This window comes from Eumetopias jubatus, unplaced genomic scaffold (assembly GCF_037043125.1).
Source record: "Eumetopias jubatus isolate StellerSeaLion01/CBP00866 unplaced genomic scaffold, mEumJub1_p1.0 scaffold_9, whole genome shotgun sequence".
NCBI lineage: Eukaryota > Metazoa > Chordata > Mammalia > Carnivora > Otariidae > Eumetopias > Eumetopias jubatus.
In genome coordinates this window covers 22,158,834-22,170,854 of record NW_028274815.1, presented here as the reverse complement: position 1 = coordinate 22,170,854, position 12,021 = coordinate 22,158,834, and the positions used below count along the sequence as shown (strand labels likewise).

The following is a 12,021-nucleotide window of genomic DNA, read 5'->3' as shown; positions in this document are numbered from 1 at the left end:
CAATATTTCAACAAATTGAGCTCAATTTAATTATAAGAATTTTCCTATGTTATTAAAAATTCTTTGAAATCGTCATTCAAATAACTATTTTCCATTTTGGTTTTACAACAATTTTATCATAATGTTCATCTTATTATTATTGGACACAGTTTACATCCAAATTTTAATTACTACTACTACTAACTACAATAAATGTTCTTGTACATAAATCTTTGCCCATATTTCTCTTCTCTAGTCTCTAGAATATATTTTCAGGAGTGGAATTACTTGGTAAAGTGGAATTACTTGGTAAAATAGCATGGAACTTTTAAACCTTTTGATATTACCAAATTACTTCCCAGAAACATTACACTGATTCTAGTACGGCATCTACTGAGTATACAATCACTTAAAAATCTTTGGCAAAAGGAAGTGGTAACTTATTTGAAATTTGCACTTTGCCAATGAAATGGACTTTAAGTCTATTGTTCATTTGCATTTTTAAATGAATTGTCTTCTATCCATATTTTTATTGTTGTGTTTAGGCTTTTCTTGATTTGTAAGAGTTCTTTAACATTAAGGATATATATGTGATAAGCTCAGTAAGGAAATGGAGGCCTTGATCAATGCACCAACTAGACCTAACAGACATGCACGGAACCTTCCACCCAACAATAGCAAAATACACATTCCTTTCCTGCACACATGGAACATTCTCCTGGATGGCCCACATGTTAGGCTACAGAACAAGTCTCAATAAACTTGAAAAAGACTAAAATCATACAAAGTATGTTTCATGTAAACTACCTGGACTTTGGGTGATAGCAATGTGTCAGTGTAGATTCACTGATGTTGACAGTGGGGGGCTGTGTGAGTTCAGGGGGCAAGGCATATGTACTTTTTGCTCAATTTTGATGTGAACCTAAAACTCTAAAAATGTCTATTAAAAATTAATAACCGGTGTGCTAACATAATAAAAAATATATATACCAAGGCACATCCAACAATGCATCTGAATTCAATGTTTTTATTAATAGGCAGATTATTCAATATTCAACAAGTATTCAGTCATATCCTGAATGATGGAAGCTCCCCCCACCCCGTCCCCAAATTTCTTCTTATACTTCAAGTTTGGGGCAATGAAACTGCCCAGTAAAATGGAATACCCCATAGGGAAAAGCGGAGCCTTCGTCCCCTCAAGCCCTTTAGAGAGCAGAACCGTGAAGAGTATGTAAAAAAGGACCGATCAGTCTAAGTGTTCACTTAAACCCAATGTCCTTTAGGACAGAGAAGACTAAAATGCTCAGGCCAGACTACCATTGAAATTTCTGTGTAATTGTCAACTGGGTCCTTCTGGAATAGAGCAGGGCAGGCATGCCCGTCTCCGTGGGAAACCCTCCACCCCAAGGGTGATGGCATTTGAGAATGGACTGGCAATGCTGCAGCTGAGTCTAGCAATGCTATTTGTTCCCAGTAAGCAGACCACCCATCAGGCTGCCCGGCTGTAAAGCTGGAGCTGTAGACTGGGTTCAAATCCAGATACGTGCTTCAAGACTTTTGGAAAGAGGTGTTTCAAATGAGTCATGTGCTAAAACTTGTAGGCCCATACAAGAGTTGGTAATAACTCAAGTTGGTTAAGACATAACCATATTCAAACAGCCCCCTTTTCTGGCATGTTATCTGTGCAACGCCTGCTCTGTGAAAAGTAAAGTTACAATGTCCAGATGTGACCCTCTGAGGTGTCAGGTTACTTCTGTTCCTCCAAGAACACCAATCGTCGTAGTGGGAGAGCCCACCTCTCAGCACGAGTCTGCTCTCCTAGTCCACAATGGCTCCACTCGGATTCCTGTGCATTGACAGGTCTGCAAAATGTGAAACATCTGGGTGTCCGGTTTAGTTTTAATGGGCAGCAGGTGCAGGGTTGGGACTACTTCACTGACCCAGGAAAAATTCTGGACAATTCCAGTATCGGGTCAAACAACTGTGTTTATCAAATAAAGCCAATGAAGGTGTCAGTGTCCCCGTGAGAGTCTGTGGAGACCCCAGCTAGCCAAAGTTGATTAAATGTTGAACCCCAGGATTCCAGGTCAGAAATTGAACGAACCCACCAAGGTAAACCCAGTACGCACACTGGAGACCAGTGCACACTTCAGGCAACATTCTTGGAGTTGCTGGATTGTAGCAGTCCAGCAGCCTTCGTGATTCAATGTCATCAGGACAGGGTCATCATTTTACTTGTCCTGTGCTGTTGTCAACCCAGGTTCACACCAGCCCTTTCTTCAATTTGCTTTGAATACAGGCCAGTTATAAGGACTCACTATTCTTAAGAACTGAACCTGTTTGTTTCTGATCGGGGAGGAAGAAACGAGGTCTTGGGACCCTTGGGCAGTCCTGCCTAGACCTTAGTTGCCAGGTGAGAATTCCACCCCCCCCCCGGGGGGGAAAAGTGGTCATGGTTACCTGCTACTAGGGGAGCAGGGCTCTGCCCAATGTGGGCCGCTTAACTCTCGAGAGGTAACATAGTTCTGTCCTAACAAGGAAAGGGGATACAAATGTTGGGCGCTATTGTACTCATGACCTCACATTGTGTCAAGATTTTCCTACACTTGCTACTTTATCATCTCCCCACTGAGAAGTTGAGGCAGAGTCTCAGGGTGACAAGCTAATGGGAAAGTGGTAGCTGTTTATCCTCGTGTTGCCCTTGCAGGCAGGATGGAAGCGGGAACCAGCCTGTGGGAGCTGGAGTGGGCAGGGTACCTCCAGTACTGGTTAGATTTGAAACATTCAAGGAAAGAAACTTGAGGTGAGACCTGAAAGCCTGTTCAGCTCTCAGAGTCTCAAGTCAAACACAAAAAGGGACTTCGGTGATAGACCCTTGATTCATGTGTCTCTTGGAGTCCTAACTTTCACTCTTGCCTTATAAAACCAATTAATAAGTTAAGGTCTTGGCAAGGAAGAAGACCCCACTGATCACAGACCAAGAATTCTCCTGGGAGACTCTCCCTGCTTTTCCCAGCTTAAAACACTCAAGCTATCGAGGCAAATCTTGGGACATGAATCACAGTGACAATTGAGACAATATGATTAGGGGAGCAAAAGAAGTGTCTGGAATCCTCAATAGGGCAAAGTTCAGAATGATGGGAAGCTCAACTGCAGCCAGTGGCTACAACCCGCAGGAGGCAGGGGGCCAAAGAACATGTGCGTGCCCAGTATTTTGTTGTCCTCTTCACAACTACGGGAATTCCTATATGAGGATGCGGAGAGGAAAGCTGGAGATCAAATCTGTGTCCTTTATTCCACCTAGTAGGTGTACCGAGGAGCCATATGCTGACTCCTGTCTCAACAGGCTGCTGGAAGGTTCACTGCGCCCGAGGCACACAACTACTTGGGCTTTACTCTCCAGACAGATGGTGTAGGGCTGGGCAACGGGGAACAGCTGGACCCTGAGGCAGAGTCCCCCAGGCCTGAAGGGAGTGGCGAGTAAAGTAGGACCATGACAGAGGGGGCAGTGAGAGGCCTCAAGAGACGGAAGTTGGGCGTCCGGAGGGGAGAGACCCTTCTGCCCAGCCCTCATGTCCAGTGACAGGCAGGCCCAGGCTGTGGGCTGAGGTGAAGCTGCTGTTGCCCACTGTGGTGCGACATTCTTCCGGAGGCCTCTTTCCTTGTTCCACTGGGGCTAGAGTCTAGGAGCAGGAATCCTTCATCAGAAGAATGCAGTTTTCCCTCAGTGGAATCCCACCGTTCTGGAGACGAGCTAGCTGTCTGGGGCTTTGGGAATGAGACGGAAGGAAGTGGAGAGCAGGAGACGAGAGGGGGCGACAGAGGTCAGCAGCCCAAGGACAGAGGTTGGGAGCTACATGCAATAGGGCCAGACAAACGTTCAGTGAGATCATGGGTAGGAGGCTGAGAGATCTCTGGGCTCAGTCCCCACCGAAGAGGGAGGAACTGGGGCCAAGGCCACCGGCCAGTCCCTAGGAGACAGAACTCGGGCACCAAGTAAAAAAGCGGCCTCTGCAGAACTGCCTCTCTGTCCTCCACCTGCCAGCAGTCTCAGACGGCCTGCCCCAGACAGCACCGGGGGCGAGGCGGGCAGGACCTAGTGCTGGGAGATCGTGGCAAGTGCCCAGTCCAAGAAAGCCATGGTGATGTCCTGTAGGCGGAGCCAGACCCCGCGGGCAGCCTCACTGAGCTGTGTCTTCACGCAGTCCCAGGTCACTTCACCTCTGGGAGGAAAGCAGAACACGTGTGGGAGTGGGGAAGCAGCACTGTGTTGAGTCACAGGGTCGCAGCTCAGACCTATAACCTGCATCCCAGAGTGGCCAAGAGATGTGCGAGGGGTGGGGTGGGGCACGGTGAGAGACCGAATGAGAGCCTCGTCCCTGGGGAGAGGGCATGGGGCTCTGGGGCTCCTGCTGGAGCTCGAGATGAGGGTCTCTCTCACCTGCACGCCTCGTGGCAGTGCTCCTGGGCCCGGGCCAGGGCCTCCAGTAGTATGTGCCACCATGGCAGCAGTACATTCTGGTAAAGAAGCACGAGCAGCTCCCTCAGAGACTGCAGCAGCTGCACCAGGGTAGCGGGGAGCTGGATCTGAAGTTGGAGCACAGAGACTGGAGGGGTTAGAGCGCCGGGAGAAAGCATCCTGGCCCCAAGGACCCGCTCCATGTGGGGATGCACCTTCCAGCCCCTGGGGAGACCAGCCCTTCCCTGACCTCCCTGTCTCTGGCTTACCCTCTGGAAGAGGCTGGTGAGGCTGTCACCAAACCAGGCAAGGTGGGAGGCACAGTGGGCAGAAAGAACACTGACGGTGGCACTGGTGTGGGCCCAGGCCAGCTGCAAACCGGGCCTCACCACAGCCAGCAGGTGGGAGCCCCAGGCCGGCAATGTCTCCTCTAGCCAGCTGTGGGAGAAGATGGGGGGAGAAAGGAAGGCTGAGTTTCCTCAGATGGCTCGGCTCCCCAAGAACTGCTGCGGGGGCGGGGGGGGGGGGGAAGGGAGGCCTTGGGAAGGGAAAACTGCCATCATTTCCCACTGATGCCGTCACCACCCCGAACAGCAGGCCCTGTCCCTCCCACCTTTCTCCCCTCCCCAGGAGCTCACCTGTAGCCCCGCAGGCTGTAGGAGTAGACCCCCGCACACAATTGCTGGCCAGCAGGCAAGAACCCAGATGATCGAAGCAACCGGCCAGAAAGGGAGGCTGCGTAAAGGGGGCCTCTGGTGAGCTGGGGGGTGAGGGGGGGCAAGGGAGTGGGGAGACAGACACGACAGGCCCCAGAGCAGGGCTCATGAGGGATGGAGAACTCAGGTGCTCCAGTCTGCGCCGGAGCACGCTCACTCAGAGGGAGGGATGCAGGCCTGGGACGCCGAGCCCATTTCTCCTGCTGGGCCCGGGGAACAGGAGGGAGGCAGTCAGGTAGGTGGCAGGAAGCCTGGGGTTAGAGGGTCCGCCCGTCTACTTACCAGCTGTGACCTTAAGCTAATTGCTAAATCTGACCCTCAATTTCCTCAGGGGTTAAAAAGAAGACAACACTGGGCGCCTGGGTGGCTCAGTTGGTTAAGCGACTGCCTTTGGCTCAGGTCATGATCCTGGAGTCCCGGGATCGAGTCCCGCATCAGGCTCCCTGCTCAGCAGGGAGTCTGCTTCTCCCTCTGACTCTCCCCCCTCTCATGTGCTCTCTCTCTCTCTCACTCTTTCTCTCAAATAAATAAATAAATCTTTAAAAAAAAAAAAAAAGAAGACAGCACTTGAACAGGACCATGAATACACGGACACTTCTGCACGGCAAAGCCAACAGTGCAATCTGAAGTTGTGGACAGAAAAGCCTGTCTTCTGTAGCATCAGGGCAAAGCTATGTGATAGGGCCAGTGGGTGCTGCACCTGGCTCTGGGTCCCACCCTCACACTACCGCCCCTGCCTGCCAATTCTTGCTCACCCTGGAAAGAGCTGTGCGACCGGAAGTCATGGCACAGGAAACCGATGAGAAAGATCAGGACCAACAGGAGTAGCTGTGTCCAGTGCAGCCGGTAGCCCCGTGCCTGCTGCAACAGGCCCTGCGAGAGAGGCGGCAGGGAGCGGTGGTCAGAGGGAGCGGGTGATCTTGCCTCCGAAGGAAGAGGATCAAGCCCTCCCATGACCGCAGAGGCGGCGGTGGGGGCTCGTGGGGGCACTGAGAGTGGTGTCAGCGAGCGTGCGGCTCGGGGAGGGCTGGGTGCCGGCACCTTGCAGGCCATGTCGCAGGCGGCGGCGTCCTGACTGCTGCAGCTGCCCTTCCTTAGCAACTCCTGGTTGGTAAGCTTGAAGGACTGGATGGTTTCTCGCAAAGACTTCTGCGTCTGTAGGGTAAGAAAGTCTGGGTTGAGAGGATAACATTTAGTCTGTAAGGGAACTCTGAGCCTCCATCCTGCTTTGCTGTCCATGCCAAATGCATGAATACAGTGCCTTCTCAGCAAAGGGAGGGCGGTGGTTGAGGGGTACGAACCCAGAACCCAGACGAGGCTCAGCCTGCCATGTCCTCCCAGCTCCTCACCTTCTTGGGAATCTGCTCCCAGGACCTGAGCAGGTGCTCCAGCAGCAGGCTATGGGGAAAGCACAACCCCTTCCAATCAGGGGGCCCACTCAGCCCCTCCCATCCTCCAGTCCCCCATTAGGCTCTGGCTCCTTCACTTCCCTCCCACAGTGAGCAGCTTACTAGAGGCCACCCCAGCCATGTTCCCAATTTGAGAGGCACAAACCCGGAAGACAGTGACAAATGTTCCCCTTCTGCTTCTAGGCCAGGGACAGGCTGGGAAGCACAGATTAAGGCTTCTCTGTATGGATCAGAGGTGGGCAGCCCCCCAACCCCACCTGCCTGGACTGTGACAAGTGCTTGGGGTACAGCTGCCTCCAGACACTGGCGCTGAGGGGGTCCACCGTCAGGCACTCGGTCAGGCTGCTCAGGAGCTGCACAGGGGACAGGAGAGACTGCTGGGGCCTGGGGCTGCTGGAGGGGGAGAGTGCCGTCCATGCAACACACCCGCCCCAAAGGATGGGGAAATCATGCCAAGACCCCAGAAATCTCTGAGCGTCCACAAGGGAGAGGCTGTGGCTCCCAAGCTAGAGCTTGAGCTTGAAGATCACTTGTTGACAAGAGGCAGGCCATGAGGGACCAGCCACACCTGATCGTGCATCCTTTCAGCTCTGTCCTTGTGAGGGGGGCACACGAGTGAGTGGGACAGGTGGCTGTCAGGAGTGAGCTAAGGGGAGGCCCAGGAAACAGGTTCTGCGAAGGCAGGGCCCCTGGCAGCAGGTAGGAAGCTCTGTGGCGGCCTCCTGTTACTTCCTCACCTCTTTCTTCATCTCAGGAGGGCAGCTAGGGGTGGCTCTGGACAGGAAGGAGGGGAAGTACGTATGCAGGGTGGATTCCGGCTTCGCCCCAAATGCCAGCACCTTCAGTCGGGGGTAGAGCTGACACAGCTGTTCCTGCAGGCTGGGGGTGGGGGTGGGGAGGAGAGCCAGACACAGGCTCTAAATGGAGCTACGTGACGTGCCCCTTTGCCTGCCTGCGGGAGGAGTGTCGCTAAGGGCCTTATAATGGCTCGGAGTCTTTTCAGACTCAGAGACTCCTTGGAGAATCTGTTGGAAGTCATGGATCTTCTCCCCAGGAAAATGCCCATATGCCAATCACACTTGAGGGTCCATACAATTTTAGGGGGTTCACCGATTGCTTGAACTTGCACTGATTGCTTGAACTTGAGAATCTCAGATTTAGGGTGGTTGGAGGAGAAGGGACAGGAAATATTCTGCCTGCTCCTGACCCACTGCTGGGATCCTTCACAGCAGGTGTGCCCCAGGGCAGTCCTACCTGGGTGTCAGGGAGTTGTTGGGCATGTAGGCAAAATCCAGAAGTGGGAAGAAGTCCTTGGGGCCAATCATGCCGAAGCCCTTGGTGAGGTTGGGGTGCATCCTAAGGGGGAAAGGAAGAAACAGACTTGCTGGAGACTACCAGGCAGGCCATGATCCCAGCTAGGGAAATGGGCATGAACTCAGCCTCACGCCCTACCCCTCCATGGTTTCCTCCCTTTCCTTCCTCACCATCACGTTCTGATTGGGAGGAGCTGGTCCTGGTTTTCCTCACATCTATGGACACCAGGATCACAGCACCCCATTTTGCTCAAACAGTTACTTTGGACACCATGGGCCTTCCTGGCTGACACCACCCCCGCCCCCGACCCCCGGCCCAATTACTCACAGGAGCAGCCGATCCAGGTATGCGATGGCGAAGGGAGATAGAGACTTGATGCCCAGCACAGGCAGCATGATCCCTAGCCACACTGAGGAGACAAAGGTCAGGGAGGAAGCCTCACGCCTGGACCCACTGGGGAGGTTAAAGAGGAGCTTCCTGCCTCCAAGACCATCCCTCTCTCTTCCCCACTTCTTTGTTACCTTTCAGTCCTTCAGTGAGGTTGGTAAAACCTGCTTGACCCAGGGCCCACATGATGGTCAGACATTTTGCTGGTCGGCTCTGATGAGACCTCAGCAGTTCCAGGAACTGGGGAGACCAGTGGGAAAGGCAAGCTGCAATAGGGCAAAGCACCAGGAGCACCCCCAAGGCCAGGCAGGGAGAGAAGGGCCAGGCCACGGAGTAGCGCAGCACTGGAGTAGCACAGGGTAGTGATTCAGAGTGTGCACTCTGGCACCAGGCTCTGGCCTTCACCCATCCTTGCCACTTACTAGTTTGCTAACTAGGAAAGTTACTGAACCCCTCTGTGGCCCAATCTTCTCATCTATAAAACAGGAATAACAGCAGTACCTACCTCATATATAGATAAAGCATACCCAGAGCAAATACTAGCAGTGTTAGCTGTTGTTACTGGTCTTCCAGCATCTTCCATTATCCCTTAGTTAGGTCCAACAGTGTAGATTCGCCCAGCCTCCCTGGTCCTAGCTCCCCTGATGTCCCCACCACCACCTGAGCTCACCTTGCCCAGGTTCATGGTGGCAATCTTGGGCTTGTCTTGCAGAACGGCCTGGATACAGATGCGGTAACCATGTAGTGACTCCCCTGGAGAGACAGGTGTTCTCAGACCTACATACATTACTTGCTACCCCAATCCTGAAATCTCCCTTCCAGCAGCTGTGAGCCCAGAACCCAGGGCCAGTGACTCCTAACTTCTTCCTCTCTTTCCAAAAGAGTATTGAGATTAGCACATTTCTTTGCTGGAAACAGAACCACCCAGCCAATCTGGAAGTAGGAAAAAGGGAGTAGAAGGTTCCCAATATGGGGTGGGGCTATCCCTCACAAGGGGTCCCCTCTCACCTGGTGTCTTATCCAGCTCTTGCAGCATCGTAAACAAACAGTGGTCAAAAAAGAGCTCCAGAGACCCCGCTGCCTTGGCCAGCAGCCCTCGGATGATCCCACGCAGCTCCCGGCTTACCAGACTGTAGGGATAATCTGGGGCCGAAAGGCCTCCACCTGAGTGCTAGGACCAGGAGCCTCTGCCGACTCTGAGGGCCCTGCTGCACTCCCCAAGAACGGTGAATGCACGCAGAGGTCCCTGCACGAGGCTGGCAGCCTCCCTAGCCCCATGAGGCCCACTCTCACAGCCGTGATAACTTGAGAACAGCTTGAATCACGCACATACATCAAGACAGTGGGGGGCACTGGGCTCTGTCACTGACTAATGTGCTTACACACAGCCTTTCTAGAATTTCTTGAACTTATCTAATTTTAGGGAGTTGGAAGAACTAACCATGAGTATGCTGGCTTAGTGTGGGTTCAGTTAGAGGCGCTTGGAGCTTGTAGTTGAGATAGCTGGCCAGGTCCTTTAACCACACGGATGGGTTCCCAGAGAACACGCTCTGGCTCTTGTCCAGTTCCTTCTGCAGAGCTGCTATGTCCAGCTGCCAGGGACACAGGGCCCCCCCGTGGTGAGTTGAGTGAGTAGAGGTAAACAGGACAGAGGTGGGAAAATGGTTAAAGTAAGTGAAGGTAGAAGAACAAAGGATTCCTGCTTTTTAAATGTTAAGGATGTGGAATGCCACAATATCGCTGCATCTGATATTTAGAAAACAGCACAGCTGGGACTGCTGATCTCAAGGCCCAATACTCTTAAGCCCTTCACATGTTCGAGGGGACCAGATGGAAAATGGAAGATCGCTGCTTCCACGGGGCGAGGAGCCACAGCTGTTTCTCTACCCCCTCCCCGATATCCCTGAGTCTTCAAGGCTCTCCTTGCACTCATCTAGGTTTCCCTATAAACTTATTTCTTCACCTATCTTAAATGCAAACATTCTATCCCTTGGGGTGTCTGCCCTTTCCTGAACACCTCCTCCCAATCAATAATGTCCCAAATTCCACGGGTCCCTCAGTGGCCTTCCCCCCTTCCTGCTCCTTTCATCTTCTCTACACCTCGTGTCCCTGTCATCTCCCCACCTCAAGTCTAGGTACACTCACAGCTTTCAGTGCCTCTTCCAGGCTGCGGAAGCGACCCTGCTTCTGGTTTTGGTTGGTGACGGCTGCCACCTTCTTAGTCTGCTTCTTGTTCCCTGGTTTCTTAGGCTCCACAGCAGGGGGTGGAACTTGCTCCTTATTCTGCCGCTTCAGGATTCTCTCAAAGCCCCGCTCGTAAAGGGTGCTTGTCGTCTGGATTGGAGCTGGGGTAATGACAGGCAGACAAAAGGTCATGAGGGCCCTTGAGTCATGAGGGCCTCACAGGAACAGTGGTCCCTTCCCCCACATTGTCACCTAATTCATCTTCAGCGAGGAACCTGAATCAAAACCCCTTCTTGCTGTCATGCTTAAGGAGCAGGGTGGGAAGCCCTCCTGCTTTCAGTCATGGCAGCTCTTGAGTTCACAGGCTCTTTCACAGAGATAAGGCATTTCTTTATTAGATAAACCAGAGTATGTGGGAACTAGTGGAGGAATCGGATACAGAGGGCTGGCTTCCTTGGTGAGTGGCTGCCAGCCCGGGAGGTCAGGCCTTTTCCATCTGGGTTCCAGTGTGACAACTCTCTAATCAACAAGTGGCAAGCTTTCTCCACTCCTCCAGGAGACTTTGGGGAGACAGGCACCACTTACGATGCTCGGTAGGTGTCGAGACTGAGGCCTCCCGACGGTCCGTCCCCACCCCGCAACACTGCTGGGTTACTCAAGGAGGCGGCACCGTGTACAATGAAGGATGCCTCTCCCCAGCTCTCAGACACCTGCCCAGGGAAGCCAGGCTAGGGCCGGGAACAGCTGGTAGAGCGTGTGTGCAGACCGCAGTCCTGGTCCCCTCTGTCATGTGATCCCGGGAAAGGCATCTAACTCCACTGGGCCTCAGTTTACTCATCGGCAAGGCGAGGACAGCTCCCTCCCAAAGCGGTCTACCTCTTGTGAGGCTCAAGAGGCAACGCGCGGCAGCTGACCGGGGGGGGTGCCGATGGGCAGGAGAGCCCAGGGGCTCGGGTGGCTGCTCCCTACCTCGCCGGAGGGGCAGGCCCGGGGCCGGGTGGCGACGCGGGTGACCGGCCGGGTGGGTACTCACGGGTCAGGTCGTATTTCCACACACCGTTCGCCTCCCCGAGAGCCCGGCGGTCCCCTCCGCCGCTTCTACCATTGCCGCCAGCCCCGGGCCGCCGCCCCTTCTTCACCACCTCCCAGCGTCCCCCACCAGCCGCCTTAGCTGCCATGGCTCCGACCCTCCCGCCACTGCCACCTCCCCTGGCTTTCCGGTCTGGCGCGGACGCGCCGCGCTCTGCCACGTCTCCTCGCAGGGCCTCGCGGCGCGCGTCGCCGACCGCAAGGCAGCCTGGGACTTGTAGTCTTTCGTTTTCGTTGGGTTATCCTTAGCGAGGGATCGGGTAGGGGCTCGGGGTTCCTTCCTAGCGAAAAACATCGAGGCAAAGATGTTGAGATGAGAAGCTATTGCATTCAGAAAATCTTACTTGAGCGCCTACTGTGTGAAGGCCACTGCCTTGAGTGACTCGGAAATTTAACTGTTTTGGGTTTTCTTCCCTTTCTAGTGGTGCAGGAAAGATGGAATGGAAAGTTCTCCTTTCCTCCGGGGAGGGTTTGAAGATTAAAT

At 53.4% G+C, this 12,021-nt stretch overlaps 1 protein-coding gene across 2 annotated transcripts; it reads right to left on the bottom strand.

Moving 5' to 3' along the window:
- Positions 1-3,249: 3,249 nt before the first annotated feature.
- On the bottom strand, positions 3,250-11,674 carry TMEM214 (transmembrane protein 214). Of its 2 annotated transcripts, none has more exons than XM_028099516.2 (17): positions 11,482-11,674; positions 10,410-10,609; positions 9,706-9,856; positions 9,273-9,407; positions 8,935-9,017; positions 8,399-8,504; positions 8,205-8,286; positions 7,818-7,919; positions 7,301-7,442; positions 6,821-6,916; positions 6,504-6,552; positions 6,196-6,326; positions 5,910-6,027; positions 5,077-5,173; positions 4,708-4,876; positions 4,421-4,566; positions 3,250-4,202 (listed from the first exon to the last, which is right to left on the bottom strand). In XM_028099516.2, the coding sequence occupies exons 1-17, from the start codon at positions 11,624-11,626 to the stop codon at positions 4,076-4,078; spliced, it is 2,079 nt and encodes a 692-aa protein (XP_027955317.1). In that variant the 5' UTR covers positions 11,627-11,674; the 3' UTR covers positions 3,250-4,075. The 2 variants fall into 2 exon arrangements, with proteins under 2 accessions (XP_027955317.1, XP_027955319.1); XM_028099518.2 differs by having other exon boundaries at positions 6,196-6,309; positions 6,825-6,916; positions 11,482-11,673.
- Between the last annotated feature and the right edge of the window lie 347 nt (positions 11,675-12,021).